Source organism: Thalassophryne amazonica, chromosome 4, assembly GCF_902500255.1.
Source record: "Thalassophryne amazonica chromosome 4, fThaAma1.1, whole genome shotgun sequence".
Lineage (NCBI taxonomy): Eukaryota > Metazoa > Chordata > Actinopteri > Batrachoidiformes > Batrachoididae > Thalassophryne > Thalassophryne amazonica.
This window is the reverse complement of record NC_047106.1, coordinates 90,643,018-90,662,032: the sequence shown is the minus strand read 5'-3', so window position 1 is coordinate 90,662,032 and position 19,015 is coordinate 90,643,018. Positions and strand designations below refer to the sequence as shown.

Below are 19,015 nucleotides of genomic sequence, written 5' to 3'. Positions count from 1 at the left end.
TCTTTGATCACAAAATTGTGCTGTTTTGTATAAAAGTTGTAATTCATTTTATGTTAAAAAGTTAAATGTTAAAAATGGATTAAGATAGCTAAAATTGGTTATATCAATCAAATAGAGGTTAAAAAAGGATGCATAAATTATGTGTTGGAAAAAGAAATAGTGTTGCTGTGTATGGTAATTCATTATCAACTGATTACATTTATGGTTAAAACTAAATGTTTTAATTCAATTTTCCAATTTATTTTCATTTGTACAGCGTCAAATCACAACAGAGTTGCGTCAAGGCGCTTCACCTAAGTAAGGTCTAACCTTACTAACCCCCAGAGCAGCAGTGGTATGGAAAAACTCCCTATGAGGAAGAAACCTGAAGCAGACCAGACTCAAAGGGGTGACCCTCTGCTTGGGCCATGCTACGGACATAAATTACAGAACAATTCACAAAATGAATATATAGGAAATGCTGTTGGTGTACAGGACAGCAGAGTCTCCAGCGCAAATACCACACCCATCTCTGGATGGAGCCACACCTTAAACACAGAGAAAAAACAGAATCAGGCATCAGAAAGACAAGAAATACAGTATAATTTGCCAGCATTAAACAACAAGCAAAACAGAAAGTACTAATGTGATCGCCAGCCACTAACCCTAAGCTTCACTTAAAGACCCAGAATTTACGAGGGCTGTCCGTAAAGTATAGGTCCTTTTTATTTTTTTCAAAAACTATATGGATTTCATTCATATGTTTTTACGTCAGACATGCTTGAACCCTCGTGCGCATGCGTGAGTTTTTCCACGCCTGTCGGTGACGTCATTCGCCTGTGAGCACTCCTTGTGGGAGGAGTCGTCCAGCCCCTCGGAATTCCTTTGTCTGAGAAGTTGCTGAGAGACTGGCGCTTTGTTTGATCAAAATTTTTTCTAAACCTGTGAGACACATCGAAGTGGACATGGTCCGAAAAATTAAGCTGGTTTTCAGTGAAAATTTTAACAGCTGATGAGAGATTTTGAGGTGATTCTGTCGCTTTAAGGACTTTTCACGGTGCGAGACATCACATCATCCGGATATTCCACTGTTAAAGGAGATTTTTTTAATGAAAGACGTGCGGACGTGCCGCGCGGTGCGGCGGCACAGGAAAAACACCTCCGTGTTGATAACCATTTGTTAAAATCCAGTTGGCTTTTGATGGCTTTCAGTGGAGTGAGTATATGAGAAATTGTTTATCAGCTGGAGATGTTCCAACTTGTCCTTAAGGCTTCCAGCAGAGGTGTTTTTCCTGTGACGGAGCGTCGCGGCGGCTGCGAGCCGACGCTGCAATCCGCCCGCACGTCTTTCATTAAAAAAATCTCCTTTAACAGTGGAATATCCGGATAAAATGCTGAAACCGACTTCTTCTGAAACTTCTCTGTTCTCTCACGACGTCCTGGATCAACAGAGCCTGAAATGTGGAGGTTTTAAGCTTGAAACAGGCTGATGACGCTGCCTGAGAGTGCTGCGCGACGTCTCGCACCGTGTAAAGTCCTTAAAGCGACAGAATCACCTCAAAATCTCTCATCAGCTGTTAAAATTTTCACTGAAAACCAGCTTAATTTTTCGAACCATGTCCACTTCGATGTGTCTCACAGGTTTAGAAAAAATTTTGATCAAACAAAGCGCCAGTCTCTCAGCAACTTCTCAGACAAAGGAATTCCGACGAGGGGCTGGACGACTCCTCCCACAAGGAGTGCTCACAGGCGAATGACGTCACCGACAGGCGTGGAAAAACTCACGCATGCGCACGAGGGTTCAAGCATGTCTGACGTAAAACATATGAATGAAATCCATATAGTTTTTGAAAAAATATAAAGGACCTATACTTTACGGACAGCCCTCGTAGGTAAAGTTGAGGCCGTGGCATGCTCTGTTTCCTAATAAAATGAATTAAAAGACTAAAAAGTGTAACACTATACTATGCCAGTATGCTAGCCATACGAAAGGGAAAATAAGTGCGTCTTAAGTCTGGACTTCAATCACAGAATCTGACTGTTTTATTGATGCAGGGAGATCATTCCACAGAGTAGGGGCACGATAAGAGAAAGCTCTATGACCCGCAGACTTCTTATTCACCCTAGGGGCACAAATTAGTCCTGCACCCTGAGAACGCAAAGCCCGGGCCAGTATGTAGTGTTTAATGAGGACAGCTAAGTAGGGTGGTGCCAGTCCATGAAGAATTTTATAGATTAGTAGCAGAACCCTAAAATCTGATCTCACTGGGACGAGAAGCCAGTGAAGGGATGCCAAAATGGGTGTAATGTGGTCAAACTTTCTGCTTCGAGTCAAAAGTCTGGCTGCAGCATTTTGAACCAATTGGAGAGCCCTCATGCTGGACTGCGGTAAACCAGAAAATAGAACATTGCAGTAGTACAATCTAGGAGAGATAAACGCATGGATCAGGGTCTCAGCATCAGCCATAGACAGGCTGGGACAAATCTTCGCTATATTTCGCAGATGGAAGAAAGCAGTCCTCATAATATTTGTAATGTGGAGGTCAAAGGACAATGTAGGATCAAAAATTACCCAATGGTTCCTCACTTTGTCAGTGTGATGTATGACACATGAGCCTAGGCTCAGCATTAACTGGTCAAATTGATGCCAATGTCTCACTGGATCAAGAGCCATCATGTCAGTCTTATCAGAGTTCAAAAGCAGGATGGTTCTCACCATCCATCTTCTCACTGATGCAAAGCAATCCTCTAAGGATTTTATGTGAATGAGATGACTAGCAGTTATCGGCATGTATAACTATCATCAGCATAGCAGTGAAAGGTAATCCCAAAATGCTGCAATATGTGCCCAAGGGGTGCTATATCAAGGGAGAAAAGCAGCGGGCTTAAGATGGACCCCTGTGGAACCCCAAATTTCATGTCACTAAGGTTAGAGCTAGTGTTACTGTACAAAACACGACTGGTCAAGTATGACGTCAACCATGCAAGGGCACTCCCAGTAATCCCAAAATGATTTTCCAGCCTATCAAGCAGAATATGATGATCCACAGTATCGAATGCAGCACTGAGATCTAACAACACCAGAACCATAGTCATGTGCAAATCCATTGTAAGCAGAAGATTATTCACCACTTTAGTGAGAGCCATCTCTGTGGAATATTTTCTGAAAGCAGACTGCAGTTGCTCAAAGAGATTGTTCTCAGTAAGATAGTCCACGAGCTGCCATGACACCACTTTTTCCAGAATTTTAGAGCAAAATGATAGATTTGATATTGATTTGATATATATATTTGATATAGTTTTTCAATACACTAGGGTCAAGATTAGGTTTCTTAAGTAATGGTTTAATCACTGCAGATTTGAAACATTTAGGAACATATCCAGAAGGTAAAGCAGGATTAATCATTTCCAGCACAGTTGGCCCAAGAGTGGACCACAGGTCCTTAAACAGTTTTGTCGGTATAGGATCAAATAAACAGGTTGTGCTTTTTGTTGATGCTACGAGTTTCATCAGCATGCCTAGTGAGATACTATCAAATTCTGTAAATCTAGGTAATACCTCTGTAATGGTGCCCACCTCAATAGCAGGGTGTAGTGGCTGGGTTAAGGCATGCTGGGATATGTTTAACCTAATGTCTTCTATTTTCTTCTCAGAGTAAGCCAGGAAATCTTGTGCGTAAAAGATAGCGAACTACGAGGTTGGGCCTTACTGTTATGTGTCGGACGCAGCTCGGAGAACCGACCAGCGTTTGAAGGACCCAGTATGAATAAGCAGAGCACGGTTCAAAGGCTAACTGAATTTAATACATAACAGTGATAATACAAAAAGGTGCGGTCTGGCGTGGTGCGCTCCCAGCAGCGCTAACGGTCCGGAGCCAAAGCTGTTTCGGACCCAGGACCCGCCGACACCCCCCAGGTGGCCGCAACAACCGAGTCTGTGAAAGAAGGAACCATTATGTGAGTCCACACTCTACACACAGAACACTTAAAGGTGTACAAACAGCAAACACTTCCTGGCTTGATTGCTGATCAGCTTCCAACCTGCAGGCATGGAACATCCGTTCACAAAACTCCACCGCAGTGGAAGCTGATACATGACTAACAAACAGCTCAATACAATAAGGTGTGAGGGACACCACATTTCTGACTGTATAACTGTTAGTCACAAAATCTAACGTACCTCAGGAAGTGTGCGACGCGTGAGACCTCACCCCCTCCTCTTTCACAGACTGTGGCATCAAACCTGGACGTTTCTCAGCATCCGCTGCTGATGAGATGGCTCCCGAGACGACGATCTCACCCGTCTGGTCACAAGGTCGAGTCTCTGGCAAATACACACTGTGCACTCCAGTCTTAAATGCCAACATGCTCCAATCCATCCAGATGCACCTCAGCTGTGAGTCCTGACGAGTCGCAGGTGATCAGGGTGAGGTCCTGACAGCCTCAGCAACACAGCCACTCAGTCCCAAATGCACGCCACCTGGGAGGAAAACAAACAGACAAACAAACCGGCAGCCAGGCCCCCCCCCCATATAACAGTACCCCACCCTCACGGGAAGCCTCCCGGCGACCACACACACCTGGCCCAGGAGAAACACCCCCCTCCAGGGACCATGGCTGGAAACCGCGTCTGCGTTCGTCCTCCACAGACTGGTTGAACTGGCTGCATCTTTGCCCTTGTTTGACAGTCTCAGCACAGGTGTGGCCAGGAGTTCCTACACCTGTGCGGTCAGCCTTTAACCAAACATGTGATTAGTCATAACACAAAACAACCAAACACCCCCCCCCCCCCAGGGACCGTCCCATCAAACCCCAGGGAAGGGGAGAAAAGAAAACCCACATGTAAACTCACAAACAAAAATGCCAAATACCCCCCCTCCTCCCCCCCAAACACGCAGGACCAACACCCCCCAGAGGGCCACCGCCCAGCTCCAGGAGTAATAACCACGACCGAGGTCCCTCTGGGATCCACCGTCACCCACGGGGACTACCAGCGCCCCCCAGAGGACCACTCGTCAACCCCAGGACGCCTCCCCTCACGACCAATGGACCCAGCCCCGGCCGTCCACGGCTAGATGGACCCCGCCTTTTCCCCCCCAGACACCACAGTCAAACCCTGAGGGCGGAAACTGGGGGAGGGAAAACAAAAAAAAACCCCAAACCCCCCCCCCTCCCCTCCCGGGTGCAGAGGCCACCTGGGAAACGCCCAGCACAACCTAACTGCACCCCTCCAGCAATGCCGACACTACGGCACACCCGGCTGGAGTCAGAGGAGAAGAGGGCACAACAAAAACAAAGAGAAAAAACACCCAAATACCACCCCATCACCCCCCAGGGGACCGCTCCATCTAACCCTGGGGATGTGAAACAAAAAGAAACAAAAGAAAAAAAAAACAGACCAACACAGTTGTTTGGGTCCCCGTTTTCTTTTTTTTTTTTTTTTTTTTTTGTTCTTGGTTAGCAAAGGCTACAGGGTCACACCCCCAGACAAATAGTGGACAACAGAAAAAAAAAAACCACACAAAAACCAACTCAAAAAACACCCACACAAAATGAACTAACACAAAACAAATCAGTGAGTTATACCGTCAAGCTCACCAAATGGAACACACCTGTTCCTACTCCAGAGCTTGACGGTACCGTGATTCAGTCACCACAAGGGGGAACCAGAGTGCTAAAAATGAAAAAAACCCCTTGGGCGACAGAAAAAAAACAAACGAGCTGCTTTTGTGTGCGCAGCTGAGTGCAACACACAACCAAAATGTGCTCAACTAAATAATGCCGGAGCTGATACAACAGACGCAGTAGTTACCTTTATCCGGGGAAACGGGGCTACGACTGTAACACAGGAAGCCCAGCGACCCGTGCTAACAGAGCTCCGCCGTGCACGTGAACCCATTACAAACGCACTCTTGCAGCTCCCGTTTACACCTCCCATCCGGTGGAGTGTGACGCGAAGCCGTCGCCAGTCACACTCCACCACTCCACGGATGAGGCACAACACAGGAACACGGCTGCAAGAGAGCACAAATTAGTATCCAGTAATGGGTCTCACACACGCACCTTCCGGGCGGAGAGCCCCGCAACTGATCCGGATAACCACTGAACGTCTGCTGCCGCCTTCCCGGCGCGTTACCGTCTCTGCTACCGCTGGGTCCGTGATGTTTGGCCAGAGACTACTGTTTGTGTCGGACGCAGCTCGAGAACCGACCAGCGTTTGAAGGACCCAGTATGAAATAGCAGAGCACGGTTCAAAGGCTAACTGAATTTAATACATAACAGTGATAATACAAAAGGTGCGGTCTGCGTGGTGCGCTCCCAGCAGCGCTAACGGTCCGGAGCCAGAAGCTGTTTCGGACCCAAGGACCCCGCCGACACCCCCCAGGTGGCCGCAACAACCGAGTCTGTGAAAGAAGGAACCATTATGTGAGTCCACACTCTACACACAGAACACTTAAAGGTGTACAAACAGCAAACACTTCCTGGCTTGATTGCTGATCAGCTTCCAACCTGCAGGCATGGAACATCCAGTTCACAAAACTCCACCGCAGTGGAAGCTGATACATGACTAACAAACAGCTCAATACAATAAGGTGTGAGGACACCACATTTACTGACTGTATAACTGTTAGTCACAAAATCTAACGTACCTCAGGAAGTGTGCTGACGAGCGTGAGACCTCACCCCCTCCTCTTTCACAGACTGTGCATCAAACCTGGACGTTTCTCAGCATCCGCTGCTGATGAGATGGCTCCCGAGACGACGATCTCACCCGTCTGGTCACAAGGTCGAGTCTCTGGCAAATACACACTGTGCACTCCAGTCTTAAATGCCAACATGCTCCAATCCATCCAGATGCACCTCAGCTGTGAGTCCTGACGAGTCGCAGGTGATCAGGGTGAGGTCCTGACAGCCTCAGCAACACAGCCACTCAGTCCCAAATGCACGCCACCTGGGAGGAAAACAAACAGACAAACAAACCGGCAGCCAGGCCCCCCCCAGCCATATAACACTTTCACACTGAATACGTCAGACGCGTCAAAAAACGGTCTAAAAAGCATTTTCAATGAGATGCGTTTCTTTTAGATGCTGATGGGAGCACGCATTGCCGCTTGCGGCAGGCTGACATAGACAAAGTTCAAGCCAATCCAACTTTCTGAGCCGTGACGTACCTTTGCGTTGTCCAATAGGAACGACACGTCGGGCCAAAACACGGAAGACTAGTGGCAGAAACAGAAACCACTGATCTGTACAAAATGGATCGGTGTAGAAATAAACCACTGATCTGTACAAAACAAACGTGTTGTTGTTGTTACCTCAGAATTCTGATTACTGTTAAAAAAGTTTAAAACCTTGTAATTAAAATAGCTAAATAGATCAATAAATGGTTCTTTAGAAACCTTTCATCTGTAAATTAAAACCACCTGTTATTTCAGATTAGATAATGTCTTTTTAACATAAGGAACCTCGGACATTTATTTTTAGACGAATAACATGGAAATTCTGGTAGATTATTATATATCATTTCAACCAGCAAAACAGACACTGTAAATAAATACAAATGTTTATTATAAATGCAACAGGAAATAATTTAACAATGACTGCAGTGATTGTAAAGTAGGATTTCTGTGACATAAACCTCTTGATGAATTTTTTTAATGCTCATTTCAACTTGTAATTTTGACAAAATTTGTAATTGCCTTTAATGTTGTTATCAGGACCGAGTCATTTCTAAAATATGAATTTGAGCACAATAAGTGGAGAGCTTCTACTTGTGCAAATGTCTTTTGACTTTGATTCGTGGACATTTTTAATGATCCATTCATTTATTGTTAAAATATAAAATGAAACAGCTTTTTAAAAAATAATAGAGTTTTGCCGGTAATCTACAGATGTCTCTTGAGCTTGAGTCCCGTTGGCTGTTGGATAGTGTAGTTTTAAAATGACTGGAATTGGTAAGTGGCATACTCCCAGTAGTTGCATGGTTGTCTTAGTTAGTTAGTTGGTTGTCTTCATACTATACTTTTGTGCCACTGATTGTTTTTGTCATGGGTTGAAAAGGTTTCTGCAAAGTAAAGCATCTACTATATTTTCATTGTATGTGAATTTTCTGGGAGCTAGCTTCTGTCCCGGCTTCTGTCCTTCAGCCTAGCTGCTGTTTTAATGGAACTTAACGTATACTAATACTAGCTTGTTTATACTGGGTAGGTTTCCTTATGGACCACAAAGTCTACAGGTTCCAGTCCCCCGTCTGGACCTGATGATGGACTGTCAATTTCAACAGAGATTGTGGTAGGAGGCGTGAGGCTCTGCAGCCAGTGCATGCTCATGTAGACCGGTGTGTTCTGCTTTTTTTTTTGGTTATGCGTCTAAACTGTCCACAGACAACGTGGGGCCATGCGGATTATATGAAGGGTGAATCTTGCAGCTGCTGAATTTGACAGTACAGGCTCATATCCAATACTAAATAGAGGGAGGAAAAGTGAACTCTTGCAATATACTTAGTTGGGAGGCAATAATCTGCTTATTATTGTTAAGAGAACTTTTCTTTCTTAATAACAAGGAGTCACAGTCATTTTTTTTTTTTTTTGAGTGACTGTGACTTAAAGTTGTCTTATTTACTGTTAAACAATGCACAGTAGCTTGCATATGATACTTTTGTCTGGATTTAAACATTGTTTATTCCTGGTTTATGACCTGATTAAATTTCTTTGTTAAATTAGGTTTTCAGATGCCAAAAAATAAATGTATTTGATCTTTGTATTTTTTAATCACTCTTTTAGATTTACTGCTGTATACTGTATTTTGCAATTGGTGCAAATTACTTACTTACATTCTGACACATTTCTCACATTTATAGTGGCAAATATAGAATATAAATGATCAGATGGAAAGTATAGATCTATTTGTTGTTATGGTGTTAAAAATGTTAATAACTGGGGCGCAATGCAGGGGTTTGATGACGGGCAAAAAACACAGTCTACCCACTTCAAAAATGTAGACTACACCACTGCTTATGCCTGTCTAACGCATAAAGCCATCAGCCATCGCCACCATGGGACACTTTGTTCACAACGCAGATATCAGCAAATGATTCACGCATCCACCCACTTGGTACAGTGTAAACCCAGATTAGCTGTCAGGAGATATGAGAGGTGAAGAATGCTGTAGCAGTCCTGGGATGACATGATTACCCAAAGCCTGCAGTTGTGAGGTCAGCTGGATGACCTGCAAAATTAGACTGTATGTTGGATGGACTGTGAAATTAAGAAATTTTGTTTGGGATTTAAAGATATCTCATTTGGATTCTCTAAAATGAAATTTAATGTGGCTTATGCGGGCGACATGAATGTTCAATTCAAGGGCAAACACTCGAGTGTACATTCCTACATTTAGCATGGCAATTGCAGGCTGACTTCAGTAATGTTAAAACATGCCATTGATTGCATAATGTGCAATAAAACGACATTTTGAAAGTGGTCTTTTATTGGAACCAGTCCAATGCACACCTGCACAGTAACCATGGTGCTGAATCAGAACATTAATATTGTTTTGCACAGGTACAGGCAAGTCTGGTTATTTACATTACAGTGGTTCCTCGCTATAATGCGGTTCACCTTTCATGGCCTCAGTTTCGTGGATTTTTTTAGTGCAATTTTGCATGCTTTTTTTTTAACAGCGCATTGTGTTCTGCGTCCTTATCAGGCAGACCGGTCATGGCACCGGTCGGCATCACCGCGTTTGCTCTCACTGCCACCGATGCGCTTACTGAGTCTGCGGGCTTGGTAAACGCTGCAGCGGGCCACTCACACCGCCCTCCTGTCTGCTGTGCAGAGCTGCGCCAAATCTGGCAACAGGTCCAGAGACTACACTCGCTGTTTTGATGCGGATGTTGACCGCAGCCGCAGAGCTCCATGACCACTGAGAGAGGACTTGGATTCTTTGTGGGTCCCGCATCCATACCTCCGGAGGTAATAAGCGAAGGGAGAGTTCTGCGTGTGTCTGTCCCAGAAGAAAAAAGAGAGTGTTTACACAGGAGAGAAAAGTGAGAAAATGTTAATGCCTGTTTGAAAAAAGTGTATAAAGTGTGTAGTGAGGGGTTTTACAGCCTTAAAACATCTATAATAATTGCAAAAAATAGCGCTGACTACTTCGTGGATTTCGCTTATTGCGGGTTATTTTTAGAATGTAACTCCCGCGATAAATGAGGGACCACTGTATATTATTCCAAATTGTCAATGGTACTGTTAACAGTGAGGCATAGAAGTGCACAGTCTCACACCCACTCATCTTCAACCGCTTACTCCATTTAAGCATCACAGGGGGCTGGAGCCTATCTCAGCAGTCATAGGACATGAGGTGGGGTACACCCTGGACAGGACACCAGACTGTTGCAGGGCCACATATAGACAAACACACACACTCACAACCACACACACACCTACGGACAATTTAAAGTTTCCAATCCACCTAACCTTCATGTCTTTTGATGTGGAAGGAAGCCGGAGCACCCACAGGGAACCCAAGCAAACACGGGGAGAACATGCAAACTCCACACAGAAAGGCCACAGGTGAGGACTGAACCCAAGATATTCTTGCTGTGAGACAACAGGGCTAACCACTGATCCACCGGAGTGCACAGTTTGTGAAGTTATTGTCAACTGAAGTCATTTCAAAACCCTTTCTGGATAAATGCATTCATCCTACCTACTAATCAGAATACATTCAGGTTCATGATCCTGATCAACACATGCGCAAACTTCCACCAACAATAGTGTCCAATTCCGCAAATTTTTACATTGGAAAAAAAAAATAATAAGGTCAAAGTCCTGTTAGAAGTGACTTTTCATAACCTAAAATATAATATTATGAGCGAAGCGTCGCGAAGCTCACTCATGGTACAAGGTGTCCTACACAGGAAATGCCAATTTTCAAATCCACAGTAAAACAGGAAATGTTCAAATGTCATACACTTCCTGGATTGACAGACAAGATCCCATGGAATCTCGGGGAACTCAGTGGCAAGCTCACACTCAAACAGGAAGTGCCAGTTTATCAGTCAGAGTGAAACAGGAAATGTTCAAATGTCAAACACTTCCTGGCATCGGTGGAGGTAGAGAGGAAGCTGGGGTTTCACTGGACTCTCCTGAAATCTGACTGGACACAGATAATTGACATGTCACAGCACCACACATCTGGTTGATAGACCTGCATTTTCAAATCAGTGAGTCACAGTGACTTAACAGAAGAAGAAAATGTTTGCTCCAGATTGAACTGAACACGTCGTTTGAACTATGGACTTCTAATCACACCAAACTTATGTTGGTGAGTGAACCAGTGTATTTTATGCCAGAAATGAGGTCCAGGTTGTTAAAAGCAGCATTGCTCCTTTAATTCGGGTGGCTTAGTTGTTGGCTTATTAGTGCAGCAGATAACTGAAACAGTCCTTCAAATGGTGATACAAGCATCAAATTCAGCACAAATACAGCTGGAGCAAAATTAATGGAGCAACTTTAACTTTTGACCCCTGTACAAACTGAAACTGACCTTTCTCACCATTCTTCCTGCTTTTACCTCATAATTCCAGAACATTCAGTCACAGATTGTCCAAACTGTACCTTTTTTGGAATCTATATGATCAGGCAAATAATGTGGTATAGTTTTCTATGTGATTGGAGCATCTTTTTAGACCCCTGTGTAATTCTTCAATTGACCCCTACCTGGCTTCCTCTTGAAAATTCAAGTGGCCAATCAGTTTTTTTTTTTTTTTTTTAAGAGTTAATGTCTATGGATTATTTGTGCTAAATTTGATGCTTGTATCACCATTTGCAGGATTCCACTCTAAATATTCTCTTATCTGCTGCACTATATATGAGATGTAAGATGCTGCTCCTCAGTGTTTCTCAGTTGCCCTCAGAAGTATTGCAGCACTTGGTATTTCACACATTTTAATTTGTTTATTCCATTTCAAATACTTTTTTTTTTTTCTAAAATTATCTTCCTTAACTCAAACTGAAAGCAAACCTCTACAACTTGATATAAATTAATTAAAAATCTAAAATCCAGCTTCCTGGTGAAGTTGTGTAGAGGAGGATTTTCTTAAAAAGACAACCTGATAGTTCCGTTACAATTTGACAGAAAGTACATTTGAGATGAAAGCCTAGATTTGATGTTTTGGTGAAAGAAACTTTTGTATTTCTTCATAACTGATGTAAATTGTTGTGAAAGTGTAGTGACACGGACCCACAACAGGGGGCGGTAATGAACGGACAATGGATAAAGCCAAAAGTAACAATTTAATGTTGTGAATTGCACAACGGAATACAGACAATTGCAGTTGAGGAGTACAGTCAATCATACACAAGGTGACGTGTGGGCAGGCTCGAGGATAGAAGACATCTGTCCAGAGAAGAGCCGGATCCCACACGGCTTCCACCGCCAACGGATCTGAAGAACACCGGAGCCGCCAAGTCCTGGGTCCCAGGTGGCCACCGTCTCCAGCTGTCAGACCTGGTACTGCTGGCAGAAACAGAAACAGTTAATGGTGGGTGCGTGGATACACACCCAGTAATCTCTCTGTACTCAGTTCCTCCGGGAGGGAATACCTCCACCTCCAGAAACGGAATCACCCATGCAGCTCCTGTCAGTCACTTCCCTGGAAGGAGTGAGAGGCGAAGACGTCGCACTCACATTATCCGCCAATCCAGTTTCAGACTGTAGCCACAGGAAACGGCTGCACACAGAACAATGTTTAATCACTGAAAATTACAGCAGAGAAGGTTACTTAAGTGGTAGCTGATTTGTTGGCGAGGAGGTGGAGTTGCAGTCCGGCCTTTGTAGTGATGGTGATAAGTGACAGCTGGTGCTGATAAGTGACAGCTGTCACTCCAGCGGCTCCGACGCCCTCTCGTGCTTGGAGCCCACACTCCAAGCAGGGCGCCATCTGGTGGTGGTGGGCCAGCAGTACCTCCTCTTCAGCGGCCCACACAACAGTAAATAAAGTCCAAGACATATTCAGTGACTTGGAAATGTTCATGTTTCCATCCCCTGACTTGTCTAAAGAAAACTGGCAATAAAACTGATTATTATTTACAGGTTTTATCAAGTATTAGAGATTTGATTTCAGTTTGAGCTTGAGGAAGATAATTTTAGACATTTTTATTCTTTAATTTTGTATTTCTTGTATTTAAAATGGCATAAACAAATTAAAATGTGTGAAATTCCAAGCGTTCCAATACTTTTGGAGGACACAGTATCCTAACCTTATGATGAGTGCAAAATGAGTGTGGTATTATTACTGTTTTGTTTAAGAATGTTTAATTTTCACTTTTGCTGCACTTTGTGTCAAATCATAGTCAGACCATATATCATATTGATATGAAAATTCAGTGGGGTATATCTTCTATTATACATTCCAAATCTAAGGTGGAACTCTACCAGTGTTTACTAAGGTACACTTAAATATCTTTAAAAAAAAAGAAAAAAAAGAGAGTAGAGCCACTTAAGTGCCTGGTCTTGAGAACCAGGGATGGTAGGTTGAAAAGCTTTTTTATCCCATGGGAACTCTCCCTACCCACCTAAACAGCTCAAGAATATGGACAGCATGTATATAATTGACATTTACATGACAATTTAGATGACAATATTGAAATACGATAATTTGGCCATATTGTACAGCCCTACTGTCAACTTGCTGAAAACTTTGAAGATTAATTTACATCACAAAAAAAGGTGCTTGAAGTGGCAGGGGGTTAAAAGGGCTGTAATTGCAGGGGGTGTCAGCTGAAAAGCAAAAAAGAAAAATACTTTAAAAAAAGGTGGGGAGTATGGGGGGGCAGACCCCCTTTAGAAGCCCCCCCAGAAGCTGAAAGTTTTTTTTTTTTTTTTGCCATGCCAAAGCTCCCCTGAAGCATTTACTCAAAATAAAGTCTGAAGGACCTAAATGACATGGTGAGATGCTGACAAGCTGCACTCATTCATGTCCGCGACATATGCATATTACAAAATCTTGATGACATGGGCTTTTCAATGTTAAAATCAAATATCTGCTAAATCCACAGTATGGATCAGATGCAGATCAAAGTTAGTGTATTCACTGAGTGAGACAGTTTGCACCTCATTGTCACAAATGACAGTGATTAAAGCACTTTCAATATTATATTCAAATGTCCAGAAAATCCACAATCCACATCAGATCCGGATCAACCTTTGTCAGGCTGTAGTGAGTGCCAGTCTGCACCCCACTTTAAAATATGAGAGGTATTGGTTAGGGTGACCAAATGTCCTGTTTTCCCAGGACATGTCCTGTTTTCACATCCTGGGTTATTTTTTTGGAAAGTGATGACATTTCATTTCATTGTTTTTCATTGGGTCATTAAATTGACCGCCATTCAAGTATCATTTGAGTATGTCATTGCAGGGCCGAGTGTCCTGGTTTTTGGTAATTAAAATATGGTCACCCTAGTATTGGTGCATATTTGATTAACATATAATATAAAAGATACATTAAATGGGGTTTTCAAAGTTAAATTTAAATGGCCACAAAATTTGGCATCTGACTTTGACCTTTGACCTTGAATGTTGAATCACTTCTTGCCTATGAGGATATGAATCTTCAGTAAAAATGTCATAATGATATATGAAAAATTGTGGGCTCCAGGTTGTTCACAAATGAACAAACAAACAGACAAAGAAGGGTGAAAATATAACCTCCCCCAACTTCATTGGTAATAACTCATTGTGTTCTGATTCTTGGCTTGAAGCATGATGATGGGTTCACTGGACTCACGGCTGCACAGGGAAGACACGACGTGCACTCCGTCCTTAACATTAACAGGCTTGTATGTGACTATAACAAGGTTGTAACAGGTTGTGTGTGTGCACTACAGCAGGAGCTCCTCTCCCCTGAGGCTGTGTTTTTGTTGTTCTTGATTTTTAACAGGCTGTGTGAGCATGGCGCTGAAGAATTTCTTCCAATCAAACTATGATATTTACCACAACTGCATCAAAATTAACACAGTCGATACTTTAAACTTAAGTCACAATGACACAAACTCAAAGTTATGTAAACTTTGCAGTTAATCTACAATTCACACCTCAGAAAAACTGTACTTGTGTGTTTCTGTGAGTCCCATCGTTAGGAGGGACAGCTACCCTGTCATTAGGAGGGTGCTAACTTGAGCACAATAGGTGTTAAATAAAGCAATTGTTTAGTCACTAGCCAATAGCAGTCTGCCTCTCGGTAGGAGGGTCTGGTTAGGTTTAAAACTCCAGCTTTTGTGGCTTCTGTTTCTTCTCTACAAGGGTCAAGACAGACGTCAGACAACCAGACCAAGAATTTTAGCTGAGGAAGCTTCTGCGATTTGAAGCGAAACGTCCTCGTGTCAAGCAACCCAGTCCAGTTGAAGATTCAAGCTTCTCTACTATGTACTATTGTGATTTGGGCAATGTTATCAGGGATCTGTGTTGTCCATTCACATTTTAAACTTGTCTTGGACAATCGGACAACCAATTATCGGAGGCTGTATGTACCTTTGTGACAACTGGATGTCTTTGGTACTTTTCAGAGGAGTCTTGTGTACCTCTGGAATGACTTGGTGTGAAACAGCAGTTATTTAGGAAGACTATGTTGAGGAATATTACTTGCATTTTGAGAAAGCAATAACTTCCACATTCTGGCCATTTATCACGCTTTTCTATGCCTCATCCGGTGTCCCAACGAGATGATCGACCCATCAAGAGAATCTCCACTGTGCAACTGTGCATGCACACACATGCAGTTCTCTCCACTTTAACACCCCGCCCTTTCATCTGTGCATGCACATTTCCCTGTCACGATGAGCTCCCCATCATCTAATGACAGTATTCGGCTTTAAAGACAGCATGTGTACATTCAAGTCTTTACTCTTTTAAAATTGAAAAGACACATTACTGTATTTTTATGTAAAGACAAATCTTACCTCATTTTTTTACTTTTCTTTGGTGGGTGAACTCAACTTGACAGGTGAGGTGCACATGCGCAGTTGTGCGGTGGAACTCATCTCGAAGGGACAGTCACCGGTTGAGATGAGCGGCACAACTGAAGAAAATCCACCTAAGCTTTGATGGGGAGCTCAACTCGACACACATAACTATCGATTTATGCTGTGGGGATATCAATCAATCAATCAATCAATTTTATTTATATAGCGCCAAATCACAACAAACAGTTGCCCCAAGGCACTTTATATTGTAAGGCAAGGCCATACAATAATTACGTAAAAATCCCAATGGTCAAAACGACCCCTGTGAGCAAGCACTTGGCGACAGTGGGAAGGAAAAACTCCCTTTTAACAGGAAGAAACCTCCAGCAGAACCAGGCTCAGGGAGGGGCAGTCTTCTGCTGGGACTGGTTGGGGCTGAGGGAGAGAACCAGGAAAAAGACATGCTGTGGAGGGGAGCAGAGATCAATCACTAATGATTAAATGCAGAGTGGTGCATACAGAGCAAAAAGAGAAAGAAACAGTGCATCATGGGAACCCCCCCAGCAGTCTAAGTCTATAGCAGCATAACTAAGGGATGGTTCAGGGTCACCTGATCCAGCCCTAACTATAAGCTTTAGCAAAAAGGAAAGTTTTAAGCCTAATCTTAAAAGTAGAGAGGGTGTCTGTCTCCCTGATCTGAATTGGGAGCTGGTTCCACAGGAGAGGAGCCTGAAAGCTGAAGGCTCTGCCTCCCATTCTACTCTTACAAACCCTAGGAACTACAAGTAAGCCTGCAGTCTGAGAGCGGTGCTGTGTGGAATATCAATTCAACAGAGCACCTCATCTCAAAAGAACACTGGCACATAGTTACTTGGTTGTTGGGGATCCTAATTTCACCTGCCTGTGACAGATAAATGGTAAATTTGGACAGGTAGGGATGGACCAGTTGTCGGACTTGGTGGACCCAAAGTGGCAACATGGTGTCATGGATGCATAGTCTTTTAAAACACATCTATAATTCACTTCATGAATAAATTCTCGAATGGATGTCAGACCCCAGGAATGCTCACTGCAGTATCTAGACCTCATCCACATCACCACCCACAGCAGTGTGGGTCAGTTCCAGTACAATGATGACACAGAAGCACCCCTGAAGGAGGGGCCTTGCCTCAGCCACACAACACACAGTGCTGCCCTAAATTTGTGAGCTAAGTCTACCAAACCTGAATTTATTCCACATGGCATGATGATAAACCAAACTTGACAATAGATTCAGCAGCCAGAAGACAGCAGTGACAAGCTTCAAGACACAAACACCAGTATAAAGAATGGAGCAAGGCTCCCAGTCCTGATCTGTGAACATAGCTTGAGGGAAATAAGCCTTTCATGTGCAAAAAGGACTGTAATCTTTTGCTTCAATTCATATGAACAAAATCCTTCTATATGGGTGGCTGAATGTAATGAAAATGTATTTTCTCCCCTTTGTTAGATTCCAAGGATTGCATCAGTTGTCCAGAGGACTTTTGGTCTAGTTCCAAGCATGATAAATGCATTACCAAAGGAACTGAGTTCCTGTCCTATCAGGAGCCTCTGGGAATCTGCTTGACAGCTGCCTCATTGCTGGGGACATTTATTTGTGCTGTTGTTCTTGGAATCTTCACATATTATCGCAGTACACCAATAGTACGAGCCAACAATTCAGAATTGAGCTTCCTGATCATAATTTCTCTAAAGCTGTGCTTTCTGTGCTCCCTGCTGTTCATTGGCCGGCCTCAGCTGTGGACATGTCAGCTGAGGCATGCAGCGTTTGGGATCAGCTTTGTGCTTTGTATCTCATGTATCCTGGTAAAAACCATGGTGGTTGTGGCTGTGTTTAAGTCCTCCAAACCAGGAGCTGGAACCAGACTGAAATGGTTTGGTGTCAGACAACAGAGAGGGACAGTTCTGGCTTTGAGTTCTGTCCAGGCAGTAATCTGCACTGTTTGGCTTGTCTCTTCCTCTCCAGCTCCTCACAAAACACAAAATATCACAATGACAAAATAGTTTATGAATGTGTTGTTGGCTCCACAGTTGGTTTTGCAGTGTTACTGGGTTATATTGGCTTTCTGGCTGTCCTCAGCTTCCTGCTAGCCTTTCTAGCCAGGGATCTTCCTGACAGTTTTAATGAGGCTAAACTCATCACTTTCAGCATGCTGATATTCTGTGCTGTGTGGGTGGCATTTGTCCCAACTTATATCAGCTCCCCTGGTAAATATGCAGATGCAGTGGAAGTATTTGCCATCCTGGCCTCCAGTTTTGGCCTCTTGGCTGCACTGTTTGGACCCAAATGTTACATTATCCTCATAAGGCCCGAAAGAAACACAAAGAAGGCAATCATGAGCCGAGATATTGACACTTAAGCCAGCAAATTTTGTTTTTCACCAGAAGAACTTTCCTTTGTTGTACACCCCATTACACAAATACATAAATTAATTAAAAATTAATAAATTAATAATTGTAAGAATTATCACAGCGCAGTCAAAGTTTGTTGGATTTTTAAAATGAAACTGTAACTATTTTTCTTTTCTCTGACATGATCTTTGCCTTGCTTTTGTTTCAATCTTGATCACTAGTTGTAATACCCTTGTCACATGAGAGGCCGAATGAGGCCAAATGGCGTCCGAATGAAAGTTCGGCCCACATTCCGGAAGTGTTGAGGTGCATTCGTGGAATGGCATGAAAACAGCATTTGAAGCATTCTGGTCATGTTCGAAATGAACCGCCATTTTGGGTGCTGGCCGAATGTCCCGACTGTCCCAAACACACCACGAGTGCACCTCGAGTGCTGCTGGATTAGATTTCCTCCACCTGCAATCATACCTCACTCATACAACAATGGAAGTAAATTTGTCATCTTCTCACTGCATTCTGACAGCTGTCTGGGTAATCCTAATGTGGTCCACCAACATTTTGTACTGCGTTCGGGGGCTTAATGTGCGGGTTGCAGTAGTCTGAGTAGTCAGACGGCTGTATGCTGTATTCATATTCCTCCCACGTGACATGAATTATGGATTTTTTTACTTTTGGCATGGGTT

The 19,015-nt window shown here is 43.4% G+C and overlaps 1 protein-coding gene across 1 annotated transcript; it reads left to right on the top strand.

Annotated features, from left to right (window-relative positions):
• The first annotated feature begins 16,983 nt into the window (after nucleotides 1–16,983).
• LOC117508960 (extracellular calcium-sensing receptor-like) lies at nucleotides 16,984–18,340 on the top strand. The gene is given in 3 exon segments (XM_034168792.1): nucleotides 16,984–17,056; nucleotides 17,431–17,949; nucleotides 17,952–18,340. Coding segments are annotated over 3 exon segments (981 nt in total).
• Nucleotides 18,341–19,015: the final 675 nt, after the last annotated feature.